At 32.7% G+C, this 19,263-nt stretch overlaps 1 protein-coding gene across 7 annotated transcripts in view; it reads left to right on the top strand.

Annotated features, from left to right (window-relative positions):
- The first annotated feature begins 239 nt into the window (after positions 1-239).
- LOC111051241 (vinculin) overlaps positions 240-19,263 on the top strand; it is a 62,700-nt gene continuing 43,676 nt past the window's right edge. For 3 of the 7 annotated variants that reach the window (XM_039430165.1, XM_039430164.1, XM_039430163.1), the window contains exons 1-6: positions 411-467; positions 6,868-6,975; positions 11,538-11,683; positions 13,665-13,860; positions 15,316-15,460; positions 17,703-17,890. In XM_039430165.1, coding sequence (XP_039286099.1) covers positions 411-467; positions 6,868-6,975; positions 11,538-11,683; positions 13,665-13,860; positions 15,316-15,460; positions 17,703-17,890 — 840 coding nt within the window. Of the gene's footprint in view, positions 468-6,867; positions 6,976-8,613; positions 8,754-11,537; positions 11,684-13,664; positions 13,861-15,315; positions 15,461-17,702; positions 17,891-19,263 lie in introns of those variants that run through there. The other 4 variants (XM_039430166.1, XM_039430162.1, XM_039430160.1 and 1 more) reach the window with 3 other exon arrangements.

Raw genomic sequence — 19,263 nt, 5'->3', positions numbered from 1 at the left:
TTGCCTACCTTTGGTCAATAGAATTCTTTGGCCGGGGTTGGTGGATTTCCGCGAGTAAACCAAGCTTGTGTGCGTGAAGCGACAAGGTGGGTCGAAAAAAAACCTAGTCTGTCGCCGTCCCAGTTCGATGCCCAATCTGCCCCATTTTTTTGGTTGTGGTGGTTTTAAGGGCTGGCGGTTCTCTGCAACCCCTTCACCAAAGTATACAGTATTCTGTGTCTCTACGACAGCGCTCGAGCGCTGCCTTCAGTTTGTTTGTGCCTTCTGCTTCAGCTTGTCGTTTGTCGACACTGTTTTTATTTTTAGTACTGTGTACAGAGTCGTGTTATCCGTGTTTCTTGATTTTCTTTAGATTTTCTGTTTTATTTGTTTCACTACATAATTTCTGGATTGTAAAATAACTCTTCAAAATGCCAGTCTTCCACACTAAAACGATAGAAAGTATTTTAGAACCAGTCGCACAACAAGTAAGTTGAAATATTTACAATTTTACATCTTATTTGCTTTATTCTTTCAATTTAATAATTGAATTATTCATGTCAATACTATAGTGATAAAACCCAGTAGTGTGTGGAGGTGATAGAATGATTTTTGGGAGATTTTATGTGTCATATAAACTACAAATTCAAATCTAAAATATTTGAGGTTATGTGAACTTGACATTCGGTTTGTCAGAAATATTATTATCAGTGATCATGTTTAAATTACTAGGCTATCACATATAGCTGTAAACTTTATAGAGGTTTTTGGTTTAATAGTAATATTTTTAGATTTTCTCCAGTTTTTCGGTTACTGTCAGTTACAGCTGATGCTGATAGCAACATGACGTCACTTTTCCACACACCCAAATATGGTCATAGGAGTACTCTTGTCGCTGGCTGCTGGAAGCAGTTTGATTTAAAATGTTTGAAAAGATCTCAAGGTATTGCCTTTTATGACCGCAATAAGAACATTATGATAAGACAAATTGATAAGACAATTATCGTAGACTAATTTCTGTTCTGCCTGTTGCTTCCAGAATGTTTGTCATAATTTTGCTAGATCTAGTGACTCATGTCTTATTTTTAGATTCAAAATAAACGAACTTGATACACCTGCATATTTCCATGTAACCGATTCTGACCTTGTTTCTGTCAAATCGGCATCGAATTGAAAGATAAATTATTTTCCTGAATGAGAGTTGTCAATGATCTGTTTGTCCTTGAGCTTTCACAACAACGATAAATAAAAATGTTTTGAATACCTACCTTACCTTATCAACATTTGTGTTGTGAAAACTAACTTATCTCGCAACCTAAATTTTTGGCATAACTTAACCTATAGCTATGACATCTCACTTGAGAATACAGACTACGGTATTCATCAGTTGCAGTATGCGTTTTATCAGTTATACACTGTAGAACTGATTTCTTATATCTTTATAATAAATTAATCTTATCTTTTAATAAATGAATTATAATATAATTCATATAATATATGTATCAACTCTTATTTCATTTTTAGTGTCTCATATTCAGATCAAACTGCATTGTACTCGTAATAATTAATATCGATGTGTAGCCTATATGCTTTCATAATAAATTTCAACTTATCTATTGTAGAAATATTTCAGTTTTGAAATCCTCCTAGGACTACAGATCCACAATCATAAAATATCAAGTCATACCCTATGCACTTTTTGCAATCATGCGACTGAATTTTTTTAAATTATTGTCTTGGATGCACAAGAAAGGATCGGATCCGAAATTAAAATATAAGAAGAGAATGTGATGTTCAACCAGTGTTGAACTTGATGGAAATATATATATATATATAATATATATATATATATATATATATATATATATAGTGGTCAGATCAAGTCCTTAGAATGCCACAAGACCGTCTCCTTTCGAATGCCTCACTCCACAAGTAAATAGGCGGAAGAAGTATTGGTAGACCGAGGAAGAGATGGACGCCGGAACAGGCTTGAAAATCCTAATACATAACGATGATGATGATGTACCGAGAATTTATTTATTTATTTGTTGATATAATATTACAAATCATATGAATATAATGTTGTTTTATACCTTAAACCTACTTGTTTATCCATTACCCACACTTGTAGGATCGATGGTATTATGACGTAAATAAAAACAAACGAAAATCACTAATTGATCGAGATGGCAGTGATCAAATTCAAATCGAAAGTTTATTATCATTCAAGATATTGCTCTTCAACTTAGCACTTCAGCCAAACAGCATTTCAGACAGGTCATTATCCAGAAATTCCTGGACATCGTAATAAATCCTGACTTTGAAGAAACTGGTCTCAATTATTGAGCACGCTGAGGTCCAACTGCTTCACCCCTGCAGGCAGCCTGTTGAAGTAGCGTAGTGCTGAACTCCTATAGAATGGACCTATGGTTCCATAGGACCATAATTATAGACCAGGGTTCTGGAATACTACTACATCGCAAGGAGTGCTGACTATGTCATTCTAAAGGTGCGTACAGACTTTCGCTCTGCTCCGCAACCGAACGTCACTCCAGCAGAGCGATTGATGATCGACCGGGGAACGCGAGAAGAGCTAACATCTTCCGTAACGTTCATGATGGGTGCGACTGCCGAGCGGGGGCGGAGCGACTGCTGTGCGATGGAGAAACGAGGGCGGAGCGTGCTCGGTGCGGGTTGGAGGAGCGTATATGTGTTCGCAGCTTTAAAAAGGATCAATGTAGTCTCATGTACAGGCCTGTACATGTATATGTAGTATATAATTATATATAGTATAAATGCCAAGTAGTGTCATAAATGCTATTTGTCTAACTTTGAGCTATGGCTAGATTTATCGGCTTCACAATGAAATGTCTGTCTCTTGTGATATTTCGTTCGCTTTATATAATATAATTGTGAATCATCTCTGCGCTTCTTACTTGTTACTTGGCAAGGAATTATAAAAATGGTGATAGATCGTTCAGAAAAATAGATAAATAAATGTACAGAGGGAAATGCATTAGGTTTTAGACATTTTATATAGACTATGCTTATAATAGTAAAAAATAATTATATAAATGAATAAACATGAGTAATTCAAATATAATATAAAATAAAGTAATTAGATTAGAATTGAATAGTGAAATATTAAAAGAAAAATCAAATTTATGAAGAAACTTTTCTTATAAAATTGAGAGCCTGAAAAATGTGAATAATTTCATTAATATGACTTGAATGTGATGTAGCCTGAATAAAGGTAATAAAGTGTAATATAATATAGGGCCTAGCCTCTATGTAATGAAGTAGAGGGCAGGAGAATGAGAAAAAAAATTGAAATTGTAGGGTCATTTTGAATATGAGCTACAAAGCAAGTAATGTCAAATATCTCTGGTAGACACAGAACAGGAAAAAATTAGACTATGGAAAAGAATTAATAGAATGAGGAAAGTGAAATGGGAATCTCCATTAGAGCACAGCAAACTTCTTTCTATTTTATCACTTCCTTTTTAATAGTTCTGTCATATTATCCATTTATAAACTTGTTGAAGCCATCATTTTACATTTTATTAAAATTGTGAGATATAGTGGAAAATCATGACTGACTGATGTGACCAATAGGTGATTCTGGAATGAATGGAGGGGGTCTGGGGTTTCAGCAACAAGGGTTAGAATTTTAGGGTACCACCCCTCCACCAATGAAAAGATAACAAGCCTTGGTTCATGAAAGTGCATGCTAAGGATACTTATTTACTCGACTTTTAAAGAGGAATTTACTCCCTAAAATGACATTGAAATGTGTACAAATGTATATAAAATAGTAATGTGTATAAAAGCAGTAGGCTACAATATTACTAATTTAACAAAATTAATCAACTTATCGAACTATTCTTTTACTATGTATTTTAATATTGTTCTAATTCGACAAACACAATTCGTCTTGATGCTGTCTGATTAATAGGTAGGGGGCTATAGTGCTAGAGCCCCTAAGCCTATGCTATCTGATTAATATGTAGGGGGCTATAGTGCTAGAGCCCCTAAGCCTCTCTCTGAATTCTTATATCTGATAGGATGATTTGTTGATGCAATATATTTTGTTCTTATTGAATGAAAAAGACTAAGAAATTGTCAAAAAATCACAGATTTATTGATACTTAGAAAGACCGGTTTCGGTTATTACACCATTGTCAATCTCTGATAAACTCAGTTTCTTAGTTTTTTTCATTCAATATGAATAATTACCACAATATCAACTTCTCAACTACAAAGTGATATTTTGTTCTATTATGCTGATGTAAACAATAAAATTTGATTTGACTTTTTTTACCCGCTACTGGATTGGGGGCGGGATAGAATGGATGGGGGAGTTTGAAATTGTAGTTCTTGCAATTACATTGAATTACAGAGGTATTTTTACTGTTCATCGCCAATTTAATATCATCTCTATTCATTTCAAAATACTCCTTCAGTTTTAATTTCAAAATAGCATCCAAATACATTGTATTGAAAATGAGGTAAAAATACATTTCTGCTACTTCTTCAAAGGTTTCTTTTGATATTGAAGTAGGGTAGGTAGCTGTATTATTTGATTATTATGTATATGATATTATTATGATTATTATAATGGTAAGTTATACCATTCAATTTTAAGATTAAATATTCATTTATTCGACGTGACAATAGTTTATAGGCTTAAACCTATTGAAACAAAATTCGTTCAATTATAAATTGGTAAAGTAAATAAATAAAATAAGGTAGAGCAAATGTCTAGCTATAGTAGTCTATTGATTAGTGTTGGTGTACTAGTTGCTAGTCTAGTCAGTAGCTATGAAGCTATCCATAAAAGGAAATACATTATTTTTACACACGTATGACAGAGCATGCAGTGTGTTGTCAGTGTGTAGGTATGTCAGCATCAGCAGTCAGTTGTAGGTTTATCGACCTTGTTCCATGAGAAATGTATGTTTGGCTGCTATTTGCTTCTGTCATTACTTTTCTGTGACCTTGACGCTTCTTGTCCAATGCTCTTTGAAAGTTAATGAACTCTACATCGTCTTACCATTTATGTAAGGTGATCTTCCTGTTCAAATCACTCACAATATTGTGGTGATAATCATTGTAAAATTACGATTTTCATTAGAAACTACGTTCTTTCAATTTTTGAAATAATTTATCTAGAGTAATGAGTAGTTCAACTCAAGTTAACTAAGACAATTTTTATAAACGTCCATATAGCACACCCCGATCCATTTATTACAAAAGTGCAATTACTTCATTCCACTTATTCATTTCATTTATTGTACAAAACACTATAATCATGATAGTACAGGGTGTTTGAAAAAGAACTCCCTAGCTTCATGTATTAATTGAATGTGTAAATTGATAAAAAATTACATCAACAAGTACATACAATGAAAGAGAGAATCTTCATGTTTTGTTTCACATCAGTACACTTCAACTTGGGATCCATTTGTTGCCCTGCACAAGCCGAGACGATATTCATGTTCTCGCCATGTATTCACCAACATATCAGGTGTAACTGTCCCAACCGCCGTGACGATTCTTTCCCGTAAATGGTTTATGTCTCGGATTTTTCCACTGTACACAACATTTTTCATGTGCCCCCAAAAGGATAAGTCCAGAGGGTTTAAATCCGGGCTCCGTGTTGGCCAAGTAATTGGGTCAGCTCTACCAGAGACAATAAATATATATAAATAATATTTATATCTATATATAATTATAAATCTCTTATGCCTATCCTTTATCTATGGCTCTACTTATCCACCTTCCCGGAAAGCGAGTGTCTCGAGCCGCGCGCACATGGTTATTGTAATGATGAGGGGCGCCATCTTGTTGGTGGGACTGCAACTGCAGGGGGACAAAACTTAGACAGTTGCTGAATCAAATACCACAAACTAGAATGGTCTATATCACTTTTCTCAGATTCTATGAGTCATGAAAACTAGGGAGTTCTTTTCCAAACACTCTGTATAATCCTGACCATGGAGGAAAAACTAGGCTGAGCCTGTACCATTTCTCTCCAAAATTTTTATAAAAAATTTATGTTGTCCAAAGTCTCATTAGGTTATGAAAACACAAATCACTGCTCCGCCACTTAATTTTTGGTCGAATAATAATTATTTGAAAAGTAATACTTGCGGATAAGATCAACGAGCTGAAGCCCATAACTATTTCAATTTAAACAACACACAGTCCAAAAATATAGGTTTCACATTTGAAAATTACAATAATTCACACCACACAACCAAGAAAACAAACACATTTTGAATTTAGAAATAGTTAATATGAATTGAAAATGATAGAGATATCAGAAATAAGTAACTGAATATGTTAAGAAATCTTAATAAACTTTTTGAAAATGTATTTATAGAGCCGGTAAACCACAATCTATTATATACCTCATAATAGTACCTACATTTTTTGAGCGGTCCCTTGAGTTTTACTATATAAACTATAGAGTATCCAAATATTCTTTATCACTCTTCTATTTCACTATCCATGACAAAGTGCAAGTTAATAATCCGTTTTTAAATATTTTCGACGGCACTACAGTCTAATTTTTGAATATTAGTTTTTAAAAACTAGTAATCACATGTGGAGCGCAATTTTTAAATCCATTATCTAGTTAATTCATTCCATTTTCCAAACTAATATTCAAAAATTAGACTGTAGTGTCGTCGAAAATAATTCAAAACTGATTATTCTTTATTCCTTTATTGATTCAATGGTACACAATTATTTTTTAAAATAATTTGGTGAGGATCAACAAATTGGTATTGAGGTGGATATTAAGTGTAGTATCACTTTATTAAGTTATTCAGTATTTATTTGTGATGGGAATTTATTGTGATCAAAATGTGTTGTTTTCTACAGGTATCGCGGCTGGTTATTCTACATGAAGAGGCTGAAGATGGCAACGCTATGCCTGATCTTGAACGACCTGTACAGGCCGTCAGTCAAGCTGTTACTAATCTTGTTAAGGTATGTGCGTTTTACAAATCATCTCTTTATATTATTTTAAAAATAAACGGGAATGTTTTAACTATAGATACACTTGTTCCAGGTCTCAGCAGTCAAGGTAGTTGAGGTAGCAGTGACTTTGTCTAATTAGAACCTCTATCTAACAAATATTAATACTCAGTAGGAATTAAAAATATATTTGAAAGAATAAGACGTTGTTGATGTTGTCACACTACAGAACCAGGCTCCATGGTAACATCTTCAGCTGAACTAATGTTGATTGTTATTGTTGAAGGAACAGGAAATTCAATTTAAGATTATGTGTGGGGTTGTAAAAGGAAGGAGAATGTGTTGCCATGAAACCTGGTTCTGTATTATGAATTAGTTTTCGAATAAATAAAAGTGGTATTGACAACATCAACGTCTTATTCTTTTAATTATGGAGAAATACCACAATATCTCATACAATACAAATTATGAAAGTATATTTGCAAACACTTCAAACAAGATTAAAGAGTACAGGATACAATTTGAGAGCTGTTTTCATAGGTGTTTGATGTTTTCAAAAGGCGGTCATCCAGAAAGGAATTGGCGTGAAATTTGCAAACATATTGATTTTTTCATCTAAAATTATATTATTGAGATCATTTCACGTTGGTTTGGAACTCACCTGAAACTATGTCTATATTTATTATTCATTATCACACATCTTAGGTATTGTGTGTTAAGGGCCGTATTTATGAAGGCTAGTCCAGTATTTTCTCATCCAAGCACGCTTTTTTTGCCTAGCTGCGAATAGCACAAGCAAATCAGAACACAGTATTCTAGTACGGTAGCTAGTTTGGAGATTCTATTGGTTCTCAAAGAACTTGACTTGAAAAGTTTTGAAAATCCTTTATAAATAAGGTTTTGAATAATTTACAATATAGCTTCCTGTACCTTAAAGAGGTTCACATAGTTGATTTTATACATGTAAATCATGACGTGTAATGTATTCATAAATATTGCTACTAGACTAGTATTGTAATATTATTTCCAAGATAGTTCTCAAAATTTTGATTGTTGCCAAAACTGTTAGTCGAATTTATAAATAGTTAGTATGAATAGAAAATGATAGAGATATCAGAAATAAGTAACTAAAAATGTTAAGAAATCTTAATAAACTTTTCGAAAATGTATTTATAGAGCCGAAAACCACAATTTATTATATACCTCGTAATAGTACCTACATTTTTTGAGCGGTCCCTTGAGTTTTACTATATAAACTATAGAGTATCCAAGTATTCTTTATTACTCACCTATTTCACTATGCATGACGAACTGCTAGTAATAATCAGTTTTTAACTATTTTCAACGGCACTACAGTCTAATTTTTGAATATTAGTTTTTAAAAACTAGTACTCACATGTGGAGCGCTCTCGGATTTTTTAAATCCATTTTCTAGTTAATTCATTCCATTTTCCAAACTAATATTCAAAAATTAGACTGTAGTGTCGTCGAAAATAATTCAAAACTGATTATTCTTTATTCTTTTATTGATTCAATGGTACACAATTATGTTTTAAATAATTTGGTGAGGATCAACAAATTGGTATTGAGGTGGATATTAAGTGTAGTATCACTGTATTAAGTTATTCAGTATTTATTTGTGATGGGAATTTATTGTGATCAAAATGTGTTGTTTTGTACAGGTATCGCGGCTGGTTATTCTACATGAAGAGGCTGAAGATGGCAACGCTATGCCTGATCTTGAACGACCTGTACAGGCCGTCAGTCAAGCTGTTACTAATCTTGTTAAGGTATGTGCGTTTTACAAATTATCTATTTATATTATTTTTAAAATAACTGGAATGTTTTAACTATAGATACACTTGTTCCAGGTCTCAGCAGTCAAGGTAGTTGAGATAGCAGTGAATTTGTCTAATTAGAACCTCTATCTAACAAATATTAATACTCAATAGGAATTAAAAATATATTTGAAAGAATAAGACGTTGTTGATGTTGTCAATAACACTTTGTTCAAAAATTAATTCACACTACAGAACCAGGCTCCATGGTAACATCTTCAGCTGAACTAATGTTGATTGTTATTGTTGAAGGAACAGGAAATTCAATTTAAGATTATTGTGGGGTTGTAAAAGGAAGGAGAATGTGTTGCCATGAAACCTGGTTCTGTATTATGAATTAGTTTTCGAATAAATAAAAGTGATATTGACAACATCAACGTCTTATTCTTTTAATTATGGAGAAATACCACAATATCTCATACCATACAAATTATGAAAGTATATTTGCAAACACTTCAAACAAGATTAAAGAGTACAGGATACAATTTGAGAGCTGTTTTCATAGGTGTTTGATGTCTTCAAAAGGCGGTCATCCAGAAAGGGATTGGCGTGAAATTTGCAAACATGTTGATTTTTCCATCTACAATTATATTATTGAGATCATTTCACGTTGGTTTGGAACTCACCTGAAACTATGTCTATCTTTATTATTCATTATCACACATCTTAGGTATTGTGTGTTAAGGGCCGTATTTATGAAGGCTAGTCCAGTATTTTCTCATCCAAGCACGCTTTTTTTGCCTAGCTGCGAATAGCACAAGCAAATCAGAACACAGTATTCTAGTACGGTAGCTAGTTTGGAGATGTTATTGGTTCTCAAAGAACTTGGATTGAAAAGTTTTGAAAATCGCTTATAAATAAGGTTTTGAATAGTTTACAATAGAGCTTCCTGTACCTTAAAGAGGTTCACATAGTTGATTTTATACATGTAAATCATGACGTTTATTGTATTCATAAATATTGCTACTAGACTAGTATTGTAATATTATTTCCAAGATAGTTCTCAAAATTTTGATTGTTGCCAAAACTGTTAGTTTAATCCTTTCATTTACGGCAACTCTTTTTTATTTTATAAAGTATTGATGCAATTGATGGAGACAATCATGCTGAATGCATCCCCCGATAGTAGTAGGCCTGCATTATTATATCAATTACTGGCATTTCAAATTAAACTTAGTAACTATGGAAACTAAGTAACTTTGGCACTAAGAAAACTAAGTTAGTAAGTTTGTATCTAAGTTACTAAGTGAGTAACTAAGTTCAATTCAACATCCAATATATATGAATTTGATGGAACAAGATTAATTACAGTCATCAACAATTTCAAGTAGAGTTTTCATTAGTCTGGCTGTTAATTATGGTGTACAACAACAAGTGACCCAGTTCCAAGTCAATCGTTGCATTTAGTTTAAGTAATTCTCAAGTTCAAAAACATTTCGGTAGCAAATTGTCGTGACAAATGAGATGGAAAGTAGTGAGTCTGAGTTGGACATGAGAAGACTTGGTTGGATCTCAGCCAGAACTTTGCTTGTGTCCAAACAGTTTTGTTACTATTTCCATTACATTTTCTTACATCATTTCCCGGTGTCCGTCTCTCTTGTAACCGATTATTATTGGCTTGGGATTGTGCCAAAAGTTTAATTCACAGTTTTCTGCAATTTCTGTTCATTTGAACTTTTCCTGAGAATCCATTGTTTTGCAAATGCTGTCGTTGTATTTGAAAGAAATAACATTTTTGAAATGAATATTCATTTCTCCATTTTTTCTATTAATTTATACAAACACAATATTATTTTATTTATATATATTTTTTTAAAAAACTTTAACACACTTTAAAACGTTAATATACTGAGGATTACTGTTCCCTCATGAATCTAATTTATAAATAAGGTACTTATACGGTATATAAGTACCGTTCATTTTCAATTCAAGTTTGAACTAGTTTTTAATTGGAAGTTATCTGCCATACTTTCGATATGGAATTCTAAAGTTCCTCTCAAAATTAAATCGTTTGAATGAATTTGATAAAACTATTCCGTTCCTGAAAATTGGTAATCAAATTGTTTTACAGTCAAATCTCATGTGATACCATGTTTTTTTGCTAGAATATTACTCCATTTTTCCAACATACAACACCTTGCTATTTACATTTACATCTTAGCTTTTGAATGAAATTTAACTTCAATGAAATCATATCTAGGCTACCATTGAATAGTTTGAGCAGAACATAGGATATTATTTTTTTTACAAACTTGAAGAAAAAGTTAAATTCTATTTTTTATCCTCTCTTAGTATATTAGTAGGCTCTTACGTAGTGTAAGAATTTTCAAGTATCAAACTCATCACATATATCTGGTTGAACTTGATATCAGTATGTAAGATTACGTTTAGATTACATCCTCAAAATATTCACTACTTTCTCAAAATTCCGTTAAATTAATAAATTCAGATACATTTTTTACTTTTTTTGGAATGGTCAATGATTGATTGTATTTAGATGGAAATTACTGAGATATTGCAATTATTCAATTATTATAATTGAATTTGGATTTTCGTTCAATAATGATGATTGTATTTAGACTATTTATGCATTTATTACATAAAATTTGTATTAGAATTTATTACATAATGCATAAATTTATGTAGCCTATTTATTAGTGCAGTTTTTCTAATTGATACATTTCAAATTAAATGTTATTTTGAATTTTATTAATCCATGAAATGTTTTAAATGCAGGTGGGGAGAGAGACCATCAATAGCAGTGATGATATGATCCTGAAGCAAGACATGCCGACTGCCCTGCACAGGGTAGAGAGCGCCTCCAAATTGCTCGAAGAAGCGTCGGCCATGTTGAAAATGGACCCCTATTCCGGACCTGCCAGGTTGGTTCATTAAATTACATTTATGAGAATCCAGCTATTCATTTAAAAAGTAGACCTATATCATCCAGCTCATACGAGACTTAAAATATTCAGAATAAAATATTTTTATTTGTAATTAGATACAATTGACTGTAGTCTGTAGTGCAATACCATGAGGTTACTGGGATGAATTGAAATTTCTAATATTATAGTGTCCACAGCCAATTCTGTTTGAAATTATTTCTTAGTTAACCAACGATTAAATAATGTACTATGTAATGTACCTATCATAACTCTGGAGATAATATATTATCTCCTTATTAATGATGATGATGATTAAAGAGTTTATGATTAATGACAAATTTTAACATTACATTTTCCACAGTATTGATTTTAGGCTCACAAATTGACCTACATAAATTGATAACAAATATATGTAACATCACTGTAATATTTGAAGAAACAATTGGCAATTCAACTGATTTACATTGAAATATGTAATTTGAAGATGCGAAAATAAGAAAAGTGTTTGGTTGTTAGTTTCCTGACTACTTACTTGGAACTTTCCAAGTATATAGTGAAATTCACTGTAAACTAACAGCACTTCTTATAAATAACGTCATTGCTCCCCATAAAATTAATGCTGACAGTTTGAAGTTAATCTCACTGTAGTAATAGTCTAGTATTAACTAAATCTACGTGATTAATATAATCTATTGCTGTATATTATTATTTTATCCTATGCGTATATATCCTGCCAGGTTGGTTTATAAAATTACATTGATCAAATTCAAGCTATTTATTTACTTCATTTCATAAGTAGTATACTGAGGTACACTTCAATCTGTCAGCATTCCTTATAAGTTGCCTCATTGCTCCACATTCAACTAATGCTGACAGTTTAAAGTGAATCTTAGTTTAGTTATAATTTGTCAACTAAATCGTGTTTTGGGTGAAATTTTTATATCCTATTTTCCATTATATTTTCTATTATCAGATTTTTTTATACTAGCAGGTAACCCGTGCTCCGCAAGGGTATATTACAAAACTTGACGAATAGAAAACTTGACGTAATAAAATATTGAAGAATTGAAAATAGGCCTATAACCATCCTTGGTTAATTAAGAATTTATATGCAACATTTTAAGTTAATCAGTCCAGTAGTTTAGACGTGATGATGCGACAAACATTATTTTCCTACCAGTGTATAAGCCAGTTCTTTCCTTTATTATAGTATAGATCAGGGGTATCCAACCTTTTTTATCCAAGGGCCACATTGTTAATTCTTGGGAGGCTTAGAGTGCCAATAACAAGGATGTACGTGGAATTTTGACTTGTGGTGGCACACACGACGGGGGATCTGGGGTGTGTAAAATTATTATATTTCCATTAAAATAATATGAGGAGTTTTAAGTAGGTTTAATTAAATCACAGGAAGGAACAATACAATTCATTTCATTTTAGTACAAAGTCCATGTTATTGAGTGTAAAGAGGTCATAAGAAAACTCGACAATGCATGAATCCAGCAATTTAAACAAAATAGTAATAAGACAACTTGATAATACGCGCCTAGGGAGGCTATTTTGGTCTAGTCTCAGTTACATGCAGGGGGACACGTTCGCGTGCACGTACACAGGGACATGTAGCCTACAGTCCGTGCAGACCATTTGCTAATATCACTCAATGATTGATCGCTGCTTGTAAACAGCTAATTTTACACTTATTAAGAAATGGAGTGGCTAGTAAGAGAAGAGTACTGAACTCACAGTTGTTGTCAAAAATGTATATAAATATATATTTTTAGAAATCTGTTGCAATAACTCTCGGCGGGCCGGACAGAATCTATCCGCGTTCCGGATGTGGCCCGCGGGCCGTAGGTTGGAGAGCCCTGGTATAGATTATCCTATTATATTTTCTATGATCTGATTATATCCTATTATCCATTATTTTCATATCCTATGCGTATCCAATAAGCAATTATTTCTGGTTTACTCTTTGCAGAAAGAAACTGATAGAAGGCTCGAGAGGCATCTTGCAAGGAACATCATCCCTGCTGCTCTGTTTCGACGAATCAGAAGTGAGGAAAATCATCAGAGAATGTAAAAAGGTGCTGGACTATCTGGCTGTTGCCGAAGTAATCGAAACAATGGAAGATCTTGTGCAGTTCCTCAAAGATCTCAGTCCATGTCTTAGCAAGGTAGGTGATTTAGAGTTTAGTTAATTTGTTTAAATCGTGTTATTTCAAGCTTGACTTTGAGCCAACTTCCGCCAAAGTTCATGGAGAATAAGAAGTAGAGTGACACTACAACTTCTTTATTAAATCAAGTGCGTGCTTCCCTTTCATGATCCCCTTCTGACACCATGTAGTTGAGACAATATGAATCCAATGATAATAAACTAAAACATAATCTGTGTAAACAAACTAAAATATAAAACTATTGCTAAGTCAACAACATATAAAACCTACACTACACAGATCATATTATCTAAAAATTCTACATTTTTTCAGTCTCAAATGTCGTGAAAATGTTCTGAGGCCTAATTTGTATTGTATTCAGTGTCTAATTTTCATATACTCACTCATATTGTAATCTTATTAAGTGGAGGATATAATTTTATTGAAATCACTAAAAGCACTGCAAATATTGTAATAGTATCTTACGTCACAAGGACGGGAAGGGACCTTTTGCAGGCGAGAATGATGTTTCTAGTCAAGTCGTTAGCCGAGACTAGAATTTCATTCGAGCACTGCAAAAGATATTCGCGTCCAAGTAACGTACACTATTTTTTGTCATAATAATCTAAAGAAGAATAATAATTGAGAAATAGAAAACATTACCTGCTTGTGCTGAAGCTACTACAAGCATTCTATAAACATAACCTAGTTTACAAATTCCGAATCAGGAATTTTGTGGAAGTTGACAAAACTTCCACCTGGAGCGCTGAAGGTGTTTTTTGTAGCAGTTTTGCTGTTCCTATTTCGGAACTAGGAAACATACTCGACTTTAAAGAAAACATATGGTTTCATTACAGTAGAGTATGCTGTAATGAGAATCATATGTTTATATGTTCTGCAAACAGCTGTTTACCGTCTTGATTTCATGCATGGAAAGCAGCTGAAATTGAATGACTATGACAAAAATTCTTTTTTTTTATGAAATTTATTTTTATTTAATTAAAAATGTATGTAGCATGAGCTACGAAGATTGAATAAATGTAACATAATATTGAGTTGAGATAAAAATTTCAATGATGTCACAGTATGCACATCTCAAATATTTATTCATTTATGAAAACATAGAAGCAAACAGGATTTCTCCCGAAAATTGCCACAATGATTATTATTATACATAAGAATACAAAACAGTGATTTATTGTAATATACATTAGAAAATGTATTTGGAAATTCTAAATTGTAGAAATTTAAAAAATTTATTCAAGATAAGTTGTTCTGTTTGTAATGTAAAATGTATCAGCTTCAAAATCCTATTTTGAACTACTCAGTCATAATGGTGATGGATTGAAATTTGTTTCTGACTTGAGGACTAAGAATCTATAAAAAAACTTTCTTCAGGAAAAAATATCTCAATCGAAGTTTTTTTTTCATAAAGCTCTTTACTCAGTTATGCAAAGTTTTCAATTCGCTTTGCAGGTATCACGTGATATTGGCGCTCGCGAAAAAGAACTTACACATCAAGTCCATCGTGAGATTCTTGTCAGATGTCTCGATCAAGTCAAGACTCTTGCTCCAATTTTGATTTGCAGTATGAAGATATTCATACACATCATTTCTGAAGGTAGGTGACTGCATCTAATGAGTATTTAATCGTTTTTCAACCTGTGAACGTCAGTATAATGAGTTTCAAATGATCTGAGTGCTTTCATGCTGCTAAGGATGTGGTCTGGTTGAAAGATCTACTTGAGTTTATGCATGTGTAGAATTGGGATAATAAGCCTTAATCTTGATGGGAAACAAGCCTAACAATTTTGTCCTTCTTGGTCAAACAATATTTATTGGGTAAGTATACCATTTCATGAATGATTCAATGCTAGAATATATTTTGACAAAGTAAAATTTAGTAATATTTAGTAGTATTTGCAAAGAGCCTACAGCAAACACTGCTGACTGAGTTTGGCAAACCTCACTAAAGGCTGCTAATTCCATTTTTATCAAAAAGTTTTTAATTTTCTAGTCCTCAAATTTGCATCCTCTTGCTTTTATTTTGGCCTTAAATGCATAATTAACTCAACTCAACATTAACCCAACTCTTTGCCCATTATCTATCATACAAGGATAAAACGATTACGTAAGCAGTTAAAGAGTATATCATACAGGAAACGATTATCTCCTGGCTCCCAGAATAATACACTCATCTATTTGCCATAGCTACTAAGTTTCACCTTATCTATCTATTCGCTTAAAGCCTACAATCATTGTTGAATAAATGTATTATCTATATAATACTCATGGTACATAGAACAATACGGTAGATGTCACTCGCATATTTGGACTAAATTTTCCGTATTTGTGACGTCATTTCATATTTAATAATTTGTTTTCCAGAACTGAGAAGTCCTTCATAACATCCTTTCATCTCTCTAAACTTCCATGAATTTCCTGGTCATAGCTGGCCATGACTGAAACAACATTTAATGTATATTCCTTTTCTTCACGTTTGAACGTGTATTTCAATTATTCTTGAACTATTTTCATTGTATCATGAATGAAATATTTCCAAATTTTAAAATTAATTTTGTCAAATCGAAAACAATACAATAAATAAATACAATCTATTACATGTGAGCATAAGATAAATAATAAAATACTTAGCTTACTAAAGTTATTCCAATTAACAGATAAATATGTACTTTATTCGAGCTAAATAAAATCTTAACTAAAATTAACAAATTTTCAATCTGACAAGTTCAGCAAAACCTAGGTTTGTGCGCTTGCGTACATAGTACCACACTGATAATGTGGAGGAACAATCACAAAACCTGGCAAATCCATGAAAATAATGTGATCCTATGTGAATTGTTTACATTTACAGTGTTAATTATTATACTATGTTTACTGTGTTTCAAATCCAAAATGTTTTATAAGACGCGTGATAATAAATATGGATCCAAACAAAAACTACCAAGTAGCCCTAAAGTCACGTTTACAACAGAGTTGTCAACAAAATTTTTACAAAGTTTCTTCAAAAAAGTTGTCAATTATTCTGTAGAAAACAAGTTAAATGTTGCTGTGAAATTGGCAACACGTTGCCGAAATTTGTTGATATCTCAGTTGAAAACTCCGTTGTAGACTTGGCTTAATGTTTGTGACAAAAAATATCAATCAATAAAACAAAACTTCTATGATATGTATTTATTAATTTCTTACTCCTCAGCTCTACAGGTCTTTACTAACCTTGGCTTCCCTCACAAAGCCTCTCCATCTCTCCCGATCATCCTCTGCCTGCCTTTTCCAGTTGCGAACTCCAAGCGTTCTCGAATCCTGGTCCACATCATCCGTCCATCTATTCCTTGACCTTCCTTTTCTTCTTCTATTTTATAAATAATTTTCTGTGTATTCATTAGCTAAATTTAATAAACGCTAGCAATTGATTGTTCTAAGTAATTTTCAAGCAAATGTTAGAATTCGAGTCAGTTGTATAATGTCATTTGTATAGCTAGAACCAATGGGTCGATTGAATAAAAGCTAGCTATTGATAGTTCTAAGTCATTTTCAAGCAAATGAAATAGGAATCGAGTCAGCTGAATAATCTTGTATAGCTAGAACTAATGGCTAATTGTTAGTCACTAGATCCTAGGTTTTAATCAATCGACCAATTGGTTCTAGCTATAGAAATACGATTGTACAGCTGATTCGAATCCTATTTCATTTGCTTGAAAATTACTTAGAACTATCAATTGCTATAGCAATGTATTAGCAATAGCTAGCTTCTATTCAATCGACCCACTAGTTGCTAGTCATTAGATTCTAGTTTCTATTCAATCGAGTCATTCTGTCAGTAAATGGTGTGTGTTTTGTAGGCGGCAAGGGAGCAGAGGAAGCAGCTGAAAACCGTAACTACTTGACGGCGCGCATGACCGACGAACTGCAGGAGATAATCAGAGTGCTGCAGTTGACCACCTATGACGAGGACGAGTGGGATGCCGACAATCTCACTGTCATGAAGAAGGCGCAGAGTGCCATTCAGAGCAAGATGCGATCGGCCAAGGTACCTACCTACAACAAGTAGAATAGAGTAGAGTAGAATAGAACAAAATTAAAGAGAGAGGAATAGAGTAGAGGAGAAAGGAATAGAGTAGAATAGAGGAGAAAGGAATTGTGTAGAATAAATATAATACCATAATTATAACTACTTATTGAATAATACTGCTTGCAGGAACTGTCCCCCAATCTCAGACGCATAGTCTTACTGGGGGAATTAGTCTTACCACTCAATCAATATGTTCTTTCAATAGAATAAAGTAGAAAGGAATAGAATAGAAAGGAATTGAGTTGGAAGGAATAGAGTAGAATAGAAGAGAAAGGAATTGTGTAGAATAGAGTAGAAAGGAATAGAATGGAAAGGAATTGAGTTTAGTTGGAAGGAATAGAGTAGAATAGAGGAGAAAGGAATTGTGTAGAATAAAGTAGAAAGGAATAGAATAGAAAGGAATCGAGTTGGAAGGAATAGAGTAGAATAGAAGAGAAAGGAATTGTGTAGAATAGAGTAGAATGGAATTGTGTAGAATAGAGTAGAAAGGAATAGAATAGAAAGGAATTGTGTAGAATAGAGTAGAAAGGAATAGAATAGAAAGGAATCGAGTTGGAAGGAATAGAGTAGAATAGAAGAGAAAGGAATTGTGTAGAATAGAGTAGAAAGGAATAGAATAGAAAGGAATTGAGTTGGAAGGAATAGAGAAGAAAGGAATTGTGTAGAATAAAGTAGAAAGGAATTGAATAGAATGAAATACAATAGTGATAATCAGTCATCAGATACCAAACACCTTAAAATCAGTCTTCTACGAAACCTAAGGAATGGCTGGAGCACAAAAAGAACGGATTATCTTATGAGATAGTTAATTTTCCTCATAAATTAAGGAACTGAAGAAGAAAAAGAAGAATGTAAAGATGGAGAAGAAGACCGATAAGCTGGATTAGAGAGGTTATAATGTAGAATGTAATGGAATAATAATTTCTCTAATTGCCAATGAATTGCAACCAGAGGAGTTTATTTACAAAACATATACATAATTATTATATTATACATACAAAAGTTGCTAATACTAAACTTAGTCCTTATTATGATACCCCACTATAATAATATGTGTCGGGGTGATCACTGATCATAATATTCTTTTCTAAAGCATGCATAAAAAATTCAGTTAGTAATTTTAGTTATAAAGGTTAGAAGTAAATAATGAAGAAGATAGTACAGAATGGAATAGAATATTGTATAGAGAAGAGAGGACTTTAGTGAAGATTATTTGGATTTGTCCAAGAATTAAATTGATAGTAAATTGAGCTTTGGTTTTATCTGTTTTTTGTTGAGTACATGTTCCCTGTAAATATTTTTTCAGTTGAATTTACACCTCTTTCTAAACT

The sequence above is a fragment of the Nilaparvata lugens genome, chromosome 6, assembly GCF_014356525.2.
Source record: "Nilaparvata lugens isolate BPH chromosome 6, ASM1435652v1, whole genome shotgun sequence".
Classification (NCBI taxonomy): Eukaryota; Metazoa; Arthropoda; class Insecta; order Hemiptera; family Delphacidae; genus Nilaparvata; species Nilaparvata lugens.
This window is presented reverse-complemented; position numbering and strand designations above follow the sequence as displayed.